The 13,401-nt window shown below is 42.4% G+C and overlaps 1 protein-coding gene across 1 annotated transcript; it reads left to right on the top strand.

Annotated features, from left to right (window-relative positions):
* Positions 1 to 12,828: 12,828 nt before the first annotated feature.
* Positions 12,829 to 13,401, top strand: LOC137761168 (small integral membrane protein 30-like). The gene has a single exon (XM_068538073.1). The coding sequence runs from the start codon at positions 12,961 to 12,963 to the stop codon at positions 13,138 to 13,140; it is 180 nt and encodes a 59-aa protein (XP_068394174.1). The 5' UTR covers positions 12,829 to 12,960; the 3' UTR covers positions 13,141 to 13,401.

The following is a 13,401-nucleotide window of genomic DNA, read 5'->3' as shown; positions in this document are numbered from 1 at the left end:
GGTTTAATACTGTGCTGTCTCTCTCTTGAATTTCTTAGCATATTTTGAACAAGAGGCTCACATTGTATTTTGCACTGGACCTTGCCGATTATTTAGCTGGCCCTGCTTCAGAATCTGTGCTCCTAAAGAGCCATGTCAACTACAACAGAAGTACAACACCTAACGCAGGGCCTGGCCCAGCAGCTCTGCAATAAACAGGAATTCCATTCCCCTCCCTGCTATTTTAACAAGGCAACAAACAATGAGAAGACCTCTTGTGATGTTTAAGTTTTTTTTTTTCCTCTTAAATCTGTCTTATAAGTATGATATAATTGTAATAAAGAAATGGTAAGAAATTAACAAAGAAATTGACTTTTGGTGAAAAGAGGCTTGATCACCCAAGATGACATAAAATTAAAATGCTGAGGCTACCCTAGCCTTTCTTGTTCTTTTAGAAATTCTCCTTCTCTGAATAAAGTAAAGTAGGTGCATCTGTCAGGACATTTTCCCAGGTTTTTGGCTGGAGAAACGCATGGCAGAAGACTCAGAATAGTGAAAGCACTTTGCCGTCTGGGTTCGGTGGCCAGCGGGGCAGCCAAGCACTAGTTCACTGTGCTTTGACTTTCAATCTCAGATCTCAGGCACTGTCTCTGTGTCACCTGACGTAAAGGTCTGAAATATCAGGTAGCATATTTGTGTGGTTCCACCAGGAGCGGAGATGAAGTAAGCCTCTACTTTTCTAGGGAGAAAGTGATTTTTTTTTTTTTTTTTTAGAGACAGCAGCACGTACCTTTTAGGCATCTTTGAAAAGTTTTTCTCTGTCACTGTTCCTGAGTGGCACTAGGTGAATAGTTGATGAGTGGACTTTGTTCAGTGCAGTTAATGCCTGTCTGTGCTCCAGGGCAGCTGTCCCAGGGCCCCTGCAACTAAGCCTGCTGCATTGGCTCCTGTCGGGCCAGAGCTTACAATGCTTAGGCCATGGAGAATTGTAGAAAAGAAGCCATGATTTTTTCCAGAAACGTATGTCCCAGATGTTTTGCAGAGCCTTAACTTAGACGGTGGTTAGCCTGGAATGTCAGAGAAAGAATCTGTGTGTGTTATATCACTAAAAGTTCAGAAATATCTTCCTGGGTTCGGGCTGCTATGCACACGTTTCAGAGCCCGGCTGAGGCACATGGGATCATGCCTTCTTGCTCAGTTCCAGATTATTTGGTAAACAAATGCCTATTCCCCTGTGTCTTATTGTTATGGCTAATTCAAGTCCTCAGGGTCACACTAGCAAAGGGCGCTGGTTTGAGATTGCAGTAGGGACTGTATCCCTGCTGTGCATTTCTGAGGCATGAAGAAAGCTAGTGCTCTAGTCTCAACTGAAACTGAAGAAATCAGTAGCTAACTTGTCCTTTCCAATTTCTCTTGAGGCACTCTGGAATGCAGCTCTTACTGGAAGAGACTATTCATGAAAAATTAGTTGCATCAGTCCTTAAATGAGAGGCAGGGAAACCACACATCCTGCCCACACCTACTTCCCTGGAAGATTTTTATCTACAGTTCAGCTGTCCTAAAGGGTCTCAGCAGCTTGCCAGGTCAAACCCTAAATGTTTCAGAAGGGACATCCAAAAGTCATCACAGGAAGCTTTCGCCTGGAACGAAGAGTGCTATGAAACCATGCCAACAAGAGGAATGTTGTACACTTTAAAACTGAATAGCAAGAGGTCCTTGCTAGAAGGGAGATGACCCAAGCTTCCCCGTATAAAAGCAACTGGAAACACACTGTTTAATTGCCTTTACCAAGATAGGTTAACGTTGGGAAATGTACCACCTCTTACTGTGCAGCTCCCTGCATTGAATCTGTGCTTCATATCTCCTAAAAAGCCCCATCTCACCAAAAAGAGTTTGATAGCAATGTATGAAGCTTCTTTTAGCCACAGTAATGCCATCGTGAATATTAAAGAAGGTCGTCCTCCATACAGCTCGGTGTTGGGGACCTTGTGTAGTTTCTTCCCCATGATTTCAGCTTTGGCAAACGATGAGCAGACATCCAGATTTCGTCATCTGCCATGAGCTTGCTTCTGTAAGCCCCAGCACCCCAGGACTCTAAAATCAAGTGGTCTGTGTTCTAGTTCCCATTCACTTTAAACGTGGATTTGACACGCCTCCTCCTTTTCCCTTCAAAGTAGTCACCTGACGCCAGGCTCTGCCATCTCGCTCAAACAACAAACTTTGGAATAATTTTTGTTTTTTTACTCTTTCTTTAATCCACATATAATTGGTTGCCTTTCTTTTTTTTTTTTAATATCCCCAGAATTTTCCCTTATCTTTTCATCCTCTTCTCTCCTTGTCATCTGATTTCACCCATTGATTCTGCATTTGAACTAGTTCATATCCAACCTTCCTTTTTAGTCCCATGGTCACAACTAAGCTAACTCTTTAACATAAATTCCTTGCTTTGTTAGCACATTTTTTTGAGGAACTGAGGCATAAAGAGATTAAGTAACTTATCTAAGATTTTACAACTAGAAAGTAGCAGAGCTGGCATTTGAACCAAGGTACTGTAGCTCCAGCCAGACTTACTTGAACAGTTATGTTAGGTTTAAAATTTTAAAAGTGCTAGAAAGGAAATCAACAGGGTGCTGTGAAGGGAATACAGTGCTGACTGCTCTGGAGAGGGATATCAGGAAAGACCTCTCTAAGAAAGAGACATTTCAGCTGAGATTTGAGGCAGAGTGCCTGAAATATTTGTCCTCTTCCCACTTCCCCTCCCAACTTACATTTCACCTCTCCCGTAAAACATCCCCGGTTCCCCCATAGCCTGGTTTCAGCAGCTTCTTCTCTACACACTTCTGTGTCCTAGCCGCCCACACCTAAGGTTAGCACGGATTATGTACCATCATATTGCAATACCTTGTACTTACATAAACACCTGTGAAGGGAAGACACGGATGCTTTTGCTAATTAATTCTTTATGTTTGCCTTACTTCAGGGACTGTACCTCATGCTGCTTTTGTGCCTTGCTCCACTCTTGGTCACACCTACCACAGCTCAGGACAGAATGTAGCCATTAAGTAAGTACATAAATTCTTATACCTTCAGACTTTGTCTAGGCCTACTTAGTTCCATTTCATCTGGACCAGTGGTTCTCAAGCTTTTTGGTCTCAAGACCTCATTAAAAATTATTGAAAGACCCCAATGAACTTTTGTTTATGGGGGTTATATTTGTCAATATTTACCACATTAGAAATTAAACCAGAAATTTTTTAAACATAGGAATAGACGGGGACACATTCTGTTAACCTTGAGAGCAATGACATCATCACACGTCCTGTAGCATCTAGAAAACTATAAAATAATGAGAAGGAAAATGACCGATAACACCTCAGTATGCCTTAATCACATGACAATAGTTTTGACCTCATGGAGCCCTGAAAAGACCTTGAGGGCCCCCAGGGGTCCCTGGGCCACATTTTGAGAAGTGCTGTTCTTTATGTATAATGACGCACCGATGAGTTCATCTCCTCTAGCAGCCTTTAGTCAGTCTGTGCTCTGTGTACTAGTTTTCTATTGCTGTGTAACAAAGTGCAGCAAACTTAGTGGCTTAAAATAACAGTCATTATCTCACAGCTCCGTAGGTTAGAAACCCATTCAGGGCTTAACTAGTTCTCTTCTCAGGGTCTCACAGGCTGTAATCAAGGTGACAGCCAGGACTGGGTTCTGATCTGGAACTCTAGATCTTCCAAACTTGTTCAGGGTGTTGCTGGCTGAATTCAGTTCCTTGCAGCTGTAGGGCTCATGGTGACCTGTTTCTTAATGGCCAGCAGGAGAGTCTCTACTGCAGCTTGTCTCTTTTAAGGACTCAGGTGACTGGGGTCAGGCACACCTACGGTAATCTCCCTTTTAATTAAATCAGTGTCAACTGACTAGGAACCATAATAACGTCCTCAAAATCCCTTTTGCCATATTAATATAACATAATCAGGAGAGCAATAGCCCATGATATTCATAGGTCCCATCTCTCCTTCAGGATAGGGGATCGTACGGGGTGTGGGCATCATGGTTAGAATACTGGAGGCCAGCTTCGAATTTGGCCAGCTACAATGTACCTGGTGTTTTTTGTTTTGTTTCAAAAAAAAAATTTTTTTTTAACTTTTACTTAGACCACCAGACTCCTTCATTAGTATCCAAGTTCTCTAACTTTTTTTTAGTATGGGAAATTCATGTCTTCCAAACCTCGTCCCTTTTCTAGCAAGTTATTCTGTGCCTCACTTTGTTTACTTGTCAAATAGGCATAATAATGGTACCTAGTTTTAGAGTTGTGAACACCAAACTAGATGATACATGTGCTGCCTTTAGCACAGAGCCTAACACATAGTAAGCCCTCAGTTATCTTATGTCTCCAGGCAACCAAGGTGGCTTCCTTGGTATGTAGTGGCCTAAAGGAAGGCTCTCCTTAAACTAAGCCCAGCAACCACTTCCCACCCTCTAGGATGGTCTTTATCAAACAAAGCAGAAAATAACATATGTTGCCAAGAATGTGGAGAAATTGAAACCCTTACACATTGCTGGTAGGAGTGTAGAATGGTTCAGCAGCTGTGGAAAACAGTCCGGCAGTTCCTCAAAGAATTAAGGTTACCATGGGACCCAGCAGTTCCACTCCTAGGTATATACCCCAGAGAATTGAAAACATGTTCACACAAATCCTGTACCCAAACATTCATTCCAGCATTATTCATAATAGTCAAAAGGTGGGAACAACCCAGATGTCCACCAAACTAACGGATGGATTAACAAAAGTGATATATCTGTACAATGAAATATTATTCAGTCACAAAAAGGATGTGACTAATTCATGACATGCTACAGCATAGACGAATGAACCTTGAAAACATGCTAAGGGAAATAAGCCAATCATAAAAACCCGCATATTGTATGATTCCATTTATATGAACTGTCCAGAATAGGCAAATCCATTGAGAGAAAGTAGATTCATTGTTGCCAGGTGCTGTGGGAGAGGGCAATGAGGGTGACTTTAAATGGATGTGAGATTTTCTAAGTGAGATGTTCTAGAATTCGATAGTGGTGATGGTTGTACAACTATGAATATACTAAAACCCACTGAGTTGTACACTTTAAAAGGGTGTACCTTATGGCGTGTGAATTATTTCTCAATGAAAAAAACTATCATCAGTAGTCAGGGAATCTGTCCTTAGATATTTGTGGGTGTGTATACAGATGAAGAAAGACAAAGCAAAAACTAAGCACAGCAGCCAGGAAGCTGCTACAGGGAGTGTTTTTGTTTACTGTGATTCCATCTCTGCCCACGACCAGAGACCGAACAAAGACTGAAGGTGCTGGGGACAAAGCGTGGCCACTGGGAAAGAGCTGAGTAAGAACTGGGTGAAAAGAGCCAGTGGGGGGCCTGGAGGGAGAAGATGGCCTTGGCACGCAGTAACTCCCTCTCCCACCTCCTCCCTAAAGGGCCTCAACCCAGACCACGGAGGTGAACTGTATTTTCCAAAGTTGGCCAGCCACATGCTCTGAATATGACCTGGCCGCTTCCTCACGCAGAAGTGGAGTTTGCTTGCTCTCCCTTGGAATTTAAAGCGGCCACCAGAATGCAGCGAGAGTGGGAAGTGACATTCTAACTCAGACATTCCCCGGGGGATGCCCTCACAGAACGCAGCCACCAGGCTGTGAGAAGCGCAAGCCCCACGGAGAGGCCAGGTGTAGGTGTTCAAGGTCACGGTCACAGCTGAGCACAGGCTTTGCGTCATCTCAGTCCAGGTGCTAGACGTGTGAGGGGAGAAGCCTCCAGATGATTCCAGCCCCGCCATTTGAGTCACTCCCAGCCTTTCTAATCCTCCCAGCTGAGGCTCAAACACCATGGAGCAGAGGAAAGCCCTCCCTTCTGTGCCCAGTGAATTTCTGACCCACAGCGTCCATGAGCAGAATTAAATGCTTGCTGTTTTCTGCCGCTAAGTTTTCGGGGAATTCATTTCAAAGCAGTAGGTAATTAGAACAATAACTTTTCAGAAGGAGCCAGTCCCTCTAAAGTTTGGTTACTTTGGCTTAATATTAGGAGAGGAGATGATTTCTCCCTCCAAGGCAAAAGGAAGAAAGTGTATTTCTACACCATGGATAGGAAAAGGCTTTTTTTTTTTCTTTTCTCCTTGCTCCTTGGCCTGCATGTAGCAGTGAAATAGAAACCAATGGATTCTTTTAAATCTTTTAACCATATGCAGATGAATAAGCAAATGCTTGGACTTGATTCCTAATCTCTTTTCCTTCCCTGTATAACTGATTTTTTTTTTCCACTCTAATAAACTTTAGCATTTAAACAGAAGTCATGTGTCACATGTATGATGATTAGCGGCAAGAATGTAGACAAAGAGATAGCTGCGGAGCACGAAGCCTTAATTAATAGCCAAGCCATTCAACTGAAAATAAGAACAGTGTTTCTGGCAGGGAAATGTGAACTTGGCATCCTTTTTCTTCCCTCAGTCTTTTTAGGATAATTATTTAAAATTCAATGATTATAAAGAGAACTTTTCAAAGTTTTCAGTTGAGCTCCAGTGATTGAAGTACAGTAATCTTTCAATGACATTGCGTAGGGCCACCCTCCCCATCCCTGGGTCCTCCTGTGAACTGCCAAACCCCAGAATTTGCAAACTGAGACTAGTGCAGAAATCAAACAGAAGAAAAGGCGACAGCAGCAGGAGGGATGGAGTCTGGAATGACAGTCTTCTCTTTCGAAAAAAGGGGAAAGAAGCTTCATTCTTCAAAGAAAAGAGAAAGAAAACAAGACTTTTATGGAAATACCATATACAGAGTTGGCAGAAATTCAGCAAGGAATAAAAAGTATCCAAAATGTTGCCTTGTTCAGTTCCAGCCTGGCAGCCAAATGATAGAGGCTCCATTTTCAAGCTGATTTGCTCTGAATTCTCTGGACCTATGACCATGCAAGGCCTCTAGAAGGGCCTAAGCTTTGGTCCGTTGATTCCCCAGCTGAACAAACTAAAGTCTAAAGCAGCCAGATGGAGAAAGAGCTTAAAATTCATCAAAGTCTTATAGAAAACAAAGTGTTTATGGATGAAATGATAAAAAGTCTGAGATTTGATTCAAACTTCATTGCCAGGGTGGGGAAGGAAGGCAGTTTTACAGATGAAACAGGATTAGCCATGGGTGATCTCCCTGGAAGCAGGGCGGGGGGGACAGTGGGTACACTGGAAATCATTATACCCAAACTTCATCATATTATATTATTCCCTTTACTTTTGTATGTATTTGAGCATTTCCATAATTAAAAGTTTCAAAAATATAAATCATGTTAGTAATCTTCAACTGCTAAAAAGTCAAAGAATGTATTGATTACAGGTAAAATGAAACAAACTAGGTTTTAAAATGAGAACAAGGAAGGAAATTTACAAATTACTTTTGTTCATATTTAACTCATGAGAGGAAATTCAGTCAGTCTGCAAATCTGATTTCTGAACCAGAATACGTTTTTCTGACTTAGAATATTCAGTCCTGGAGCTTTCACTACACTGCTCTCGAGTACAGAATGTCACCTTCTTCTTTATCCATGTAAGGGCTGTGCTTCTCATTGTTCAGTAAATATTTGAGGTGTTCCCACCTCAACTTGATGAGACCTTCACAGGAGGCTCCCGGCACTGGCTCCCACTGAAGGTGTCCCCTTTCTCCAAGGACACACTCCCTGCTCCTATTCAGAAGACGGCCATAGCACAGGTCACCTCTGTGGACTAGGAATATTAAAGTCAGTGCTGACCCTAAAGTCTTCGTGCTGCTGAGGAGATTGCATTATGGAGCAGAGGAAAGGCAGCTGCATGGTAAGAGCCCTGGGTCAGGTTGTGGCTTTGCCACTAGGCATGTGTTTAATCACGGTTAATTGTAATATGTCTGTGTTTCCTCACCACCTATGTAACATGAGGGATTTGGACGAGATCATCTTTGAGATCCCTTCCAACAGCACTGCCACCACAACAATAGTAACAGTAGCTTGCATGGTTTATCACATGCTAGCAACAATGCCAGGTGCTGCACTAAGCACAGTGCGTGCAGTGGCTCATTTAATCCGCAGACCCAGGCAATGGAGTTCCCACACTTTAGAGACCCCTCCACTTGCCAATCCTTCCTTATGGGACCAGAAGGGTGCGACCACCCGAACGCACACTCCCTTTCTGGACCAAGGTCTGGCTGCCAAGGACCCCAGAATCCCCTGCCTCAGTGGCCCAGGCCTGCTTCTAGGACTTGCGGGGTCCTCTTCCTCAGGTGTGCCCTCCCAGGTTGGTTTACAGTGGGGAAGAGTAAGGAAGGCTTTTAGGCCCTGCAGACTGGGGGGCAGGACACAATGCACAAAACTCCTCAGTGGAACCAGGTAGAAAGAGAAGGACAATGGCGGGGGAGGGGGAGGAATTATTTAAGCTCTTGGCTGGGGTCCTGTAAATGTTAGGGGTGGGAATAATAAGATTAGTATTATTATTACCATCGATTTTTACAGAGGATGAAACTGAGACGCAGAAAGCTTGAGTGATTGCCTGAGGTTGCACAGCTGGTTAGTGGTAGAGCCAGGGCTCAGTGTTGTCCTTGTGATTCCAGGCTCTCTTGCCTTTCATGCTGCCACCCAACGAAATCTGCAGACCCCGCAGATCCCCGAGGGCCCCATGAGATACGGGGAAGGTCCTGAAAAGCTGTCTTCCACCAGTTGAGCTGCTTTTCTACCCCCAACTACATTATTGGTGCCAACTGAGAATGTGGCAGACAGTAGTGGTGGCCAAGCCTCATCCAGAAAAAATTACCATGGGAAGTTGATTCAACAGAAAAATATTTGATGTAAGAGTATGACAGTTAATCCTAGGATTTCACTTTTTGTTCTGAACTTCTGACCCACAGCTGCTAGACCAACCACGGAATATCAAGAAGGTATCTTAACTAGATTTTAACCCTGTTAAACAAGTGTTTGGCCAATCAAATAAGTAGGCCTTTGTTGATTTCCTTTAAACTCTAAAACCAGGAAATGACTTCTAATATGTTAAGACCCCCACCTTCCCTCCAAGGACATCCTGAGGCACAGAAATAAAATCTAACCAAACATGCTTTCAATGACTATTCATCATGAAACATCCAGCAAATTATAGGTAATTTGAAAAAGCAAATTTCTGAACAAAGCTATAAAAATATTCTTGCAGTATTTTTAGAAGGCATAATTTGATGTATTTATCACCAAGTACTCAATTTAGCTATGTGTTAGATATTAAGCACAAATATCTAAACTTAGTCTTAATAATAGTAACTAACGGTATTGAGTGCTTGTTATGTGCCAGGCACAATCCTTCATCTTTTGCACGAATTCTACTCACTCGATCCTCACACAGCCACATGTAGTAGTTAATATTATTATGTCTTCACAGATGAGTAAACCGAGGTACAGAAAGGATGGTACGCTTAGAACTGAGATTATACACAAAGTGGTTTATCAAAGTAGTATTTATAATAGAAGAAAATTGGAAACAATCTAAATTGGAAAACATTTAGTAAATTATATGTCCATAGGGAACAGACTTGTGGTTGCCAAGGGGACGGGGGGAGAGAGAAGGATGGACTTGGAGTTTGAGGTTGGTAGATGCAAACTATTACATTTAGAATGGATAAACAACAAGGTCCTACTGTATAGCACAGGGAACTATATTGAATATGCTGTGATAAACCATAATGGAAAAGAATATTTAAAAAGAAAGTATACATGTGTATAACTGAGTCATTTTGCTGTGCAGCAGAGATTGGCACAGCATTGTAAATCAGCTATACTTCGTTAAAAAAATAAATTAAAAAAATGTATGATATGTCCAGATAATGGACTATTTGTGCAGTCATTAAAAATCATATTCTTGAAGAATATTTAATGGTGTAAAAAAATGCTTAAAATGCTATATTAAGTAAATTTTTTAAAATGATGCAAATAAGTGTATATTGCGAGCACAGTTTGAAAATCTACGTAAATATATGCAAAGTTTAAAAAGGGATAAAAACATATAAAAGGTTTAAAATGGCTCTCTCTGAGTTAAGGAATTATGTATGAAGTTTGTTCTATAATTTTTAGAAATCTATATTGATTACGTATTACATAATGAAAGAAAATAAGATTTTAAAAAATGACAATTCCTGTGAACCATTAGTTTAGGGAGTAGAAAAAAAGGAAACATAATGTCTTCTAAGAAATATTATACAGCAGTATAACAATAATAATAGAAATAACTACTTAATAAACATGTGTCTAGGGAATTCCCTAGTGGTCCAGTGGTTAGGACTCTGCACTTTCACTGCCAAGGGCCCGGGTCCAGTCCCTGTTAGGGGAACTAAGGTCACACAAGCCTCGCAGCTTGGCCCTCCCCGCCCAGAAAAAAAAACACAGTAAACATGTGTCTAATACTTACCGTTTTACATGCAGCTTTCACATCATCTCACTTGATCCCTGCAAAGACACTGAGAGGAAAGTAGTCTTGGCTTCCATTTTTCAAATGATGAAAAAAAAGCTCAGAGAGGTTATGACTTTTCCAAGGCTCCACAGATGGTACATGGTCAAGCCAGGTCTGAAATCTTTGGACACTCAGTCACAGTGCTGCATCTGTGAACAGAGGTCCAGTTTGTGGGCAGTGCCAGAAATAGGTTATACTGACCATGTTCTAACTTCTTCACAGTGAGGTTGAATAAGTATGACAGCAGATGAAGAGAGCCTCACACCAGTTCATGCGAAGGCCCGTGAGGTAGGAATCGGGAGATCTGAGTTCTGGTCTTGCCATTAATTAGGTCTGTGGGCAAATCCTTTGACCTCTCTGGACCCCTATTCATCTAGATCAGCGGTCCCCAACCTTTTTGGCACCAGGGACCGGTTTCCTGGAAGATAATTTTTCCATGGACCAGGGTGGGTGGGTGGAGGGATGGTTTTGGGATGATTCAAGCGCATTACATTTAATGTGCACTTTATTTCTATTATTATTACATTGTAGTATATAATGAAATAATTATACAACTCACCATAATGCAGAGTGGGAGCCCTGAGCTTGTTTTCCTGCAACTAGATGGTCCCATGTGGGGGTGATGGGAGACAGTGACACCCGAAGTGTGTTGCTTCTGTCCGTTCTACTCTGTAATCTTGTTTTGGTTGCGGTCACTGCAGAAAACCCTGCTTCACAAAGATAGGATGTTGGAAATGGAAGCACGCTTTTCAGTGTTTTTGTGGCAATCTCAGGATATCCCACCTTGACTTTAATCCAGAACGTATGGGGATTTGAAGTTGTCTCAAACATACTTTTAAGGCCACCGTCATTTGCGATCTCAAGCAGTTGATCCTCTTCTAGCACGGACAAAGTCGATTCACCCGGCTTATTCACAAATGGGTTGTGGATCCATTCCTTCCCAGTTCGGGGTTCTTTTGTGGTTGGGAAGTAATGCTCAGACTCTTTTGAAAGCTGAGATAGGTGATCATGCACCAGCTGGGAGAAAGAAGGCCTTGGTTCAGTCTCTTTCAAAATCTCTGCTAATGTGTGAAAGATGTCAAAAATCCCAGTGTTCACTCGTTGCCCCCATAATTCCAGTTTGGCTTTGAATGCAGCTACTTTATCCCCCCACTTGAACACAGTTGTCGTTCTCCTTTGAAGTGACAGATTGAGTTCGTTGAGCAGGCTGAATATGTCACACAAGTAAGCAAGTTTGTGACCCATTGTGTGTCACTGAAATGTGCTGCCAGTGGTGACTTTTTCTAAAAGAAATCTCTGCAGCAGCTCTCGAAACTCAAAAACTCTGGCCAGTGATCTACGTTTAGAAAGTCATCTCACTTCTGTGTATAAGAGAAAACGTGTGTGCCCCGTGTCCATCTCCTCACAGAGCTGCGTGAACAGACGTGAATTAAGGGCATGTGCTTTAATGTGGTTGATAATTTTTGTTTTTTGTTTTTTGTTTTTAATTTATTTTTTATTTATTTATTTATGGCTGTGTTGGGTCTTCGTTTCTGTGCGAGGGCTTTCTCTAGTTGTGGCAAGCGGGGGCCACTCTTCATCACGGTGCGCGGGCCTCTCACTATCACGGCCTCTCCTGTTGCGGAGCACAGGCTCCAGACGCGCAGGCTCAGTAATTGTGGCTCACGGGCCTAGTCGCTCCGCGGCATGTGGGATCTTCCCGGACCAGGGCTCGAACCCGTGTCCCCTGCATTGGCAGGCAGATTCTCAACCACTGCGCCACCAGGGAAGCCCCGATAATTTTAATCACATCCTGTAAAACGTTGTTAAGTTCAGGTGACATTTTTCGGCTAGCCAGCACTTCCCCATGGACGACACAGTGCGTAGACTCACATTCAGAAGTGACCTCTTCGACCCGAGTAGTGAAACCAGAAAGCCGTCCAGTCGCGGCAGCCGCTCTGTCCGTGCATATACCGACACAAAATGACCAGTTCAGTTTTCCTGATATGTAATCATTCAAAGACTTGAATAGTTCTGCAACTATGGTGTTGGTTGGCAACAAAAATGCACATAACATATCCTCATGCGCATCTTCCTGAAAAATATATCGAACAAAAACAATCATTGTTGCCTTGTTGTCAACATCGGTAGACTTCCTCTCTAACAGTTGTGCCTCAATATCCTCTGCCATTGCATCAGTTCATCTAGTTATGGTGCTAGCCGAAAGAGGAACACATACCACCTTTTGAACTGCAGCCTCTCCTAAAAGTTCACGACAAACATCCTTAGGAGCAGGCAGGATCCACTCTTCACCAATAGTGAAGGACTTCTTAGCTTTAGCAATGCAGTTAGCCACTAAGAATGATGCTCTCATTCCTGTAATGGCTGCTTCCTGGAAGGCGCTGTCACGTGGAACCTCTTAGCCTCAGCATACTGAACTGATAGAATTAAACAAAAACCGCTTTCTTTGGAACCTTCAGCCTTTAAGAACCAGTCACCTCAAGATCTCAACATCATGATCTCAGTTTCAACACAATTGTTCCTAGTCCTCTTTTCATTGCTTCTGGTGCTGCCTGTTGTTGAAGCAGTAGAAGCCGGAGATGCAATCGGTCTCTTTTTAGGTGTGGTTCTCAGCATTACAGGCATTTGTGCTTGTTTGGGGGTATGTGCACGAAAGAGAAATGGACAGATGTGACTTTGAAGGGCCTCCTGAATCAAACCTTGCCCTGAAAACCTTTGTGCTATTGAGGTTCAGAACTGAGTTTTGGTGTCTGAAAGTTCTCAAGAAACAGTAAATAGGGTAGCTTCATAGTCTTGGTTATTTCCCTATAAATAGGAACAAACTGATATATTATGTTAAATGAAAAACAAAACGTTTTTTTCACAACAAATAATGCACTGAAAAATGCCGTCTGTAATTTGCATTTGCTAGTTAGAAAGAAGGTCAAAGAAGTGA

Source organism: Eschrichtius robustus, chromosome 3 (genome assembly GCF_028021215.1).
Source record: "Eschrichtius robustus isolate mEscRob2 chromosome 3, mEscRob2.pri, whole genome shotgun sequence".
Lineage (NCBI taxonomy): Eukaryota > Metazoa > Chordata > Mammalia > Artiodactyla > Eschrichtiidae > Eschrichtius > Eschrichtius robustus.
Note: the sequence above shows the minus strand (reverse complement) of the source record. Positions and strands in the feature narration are given on the sequence as shown.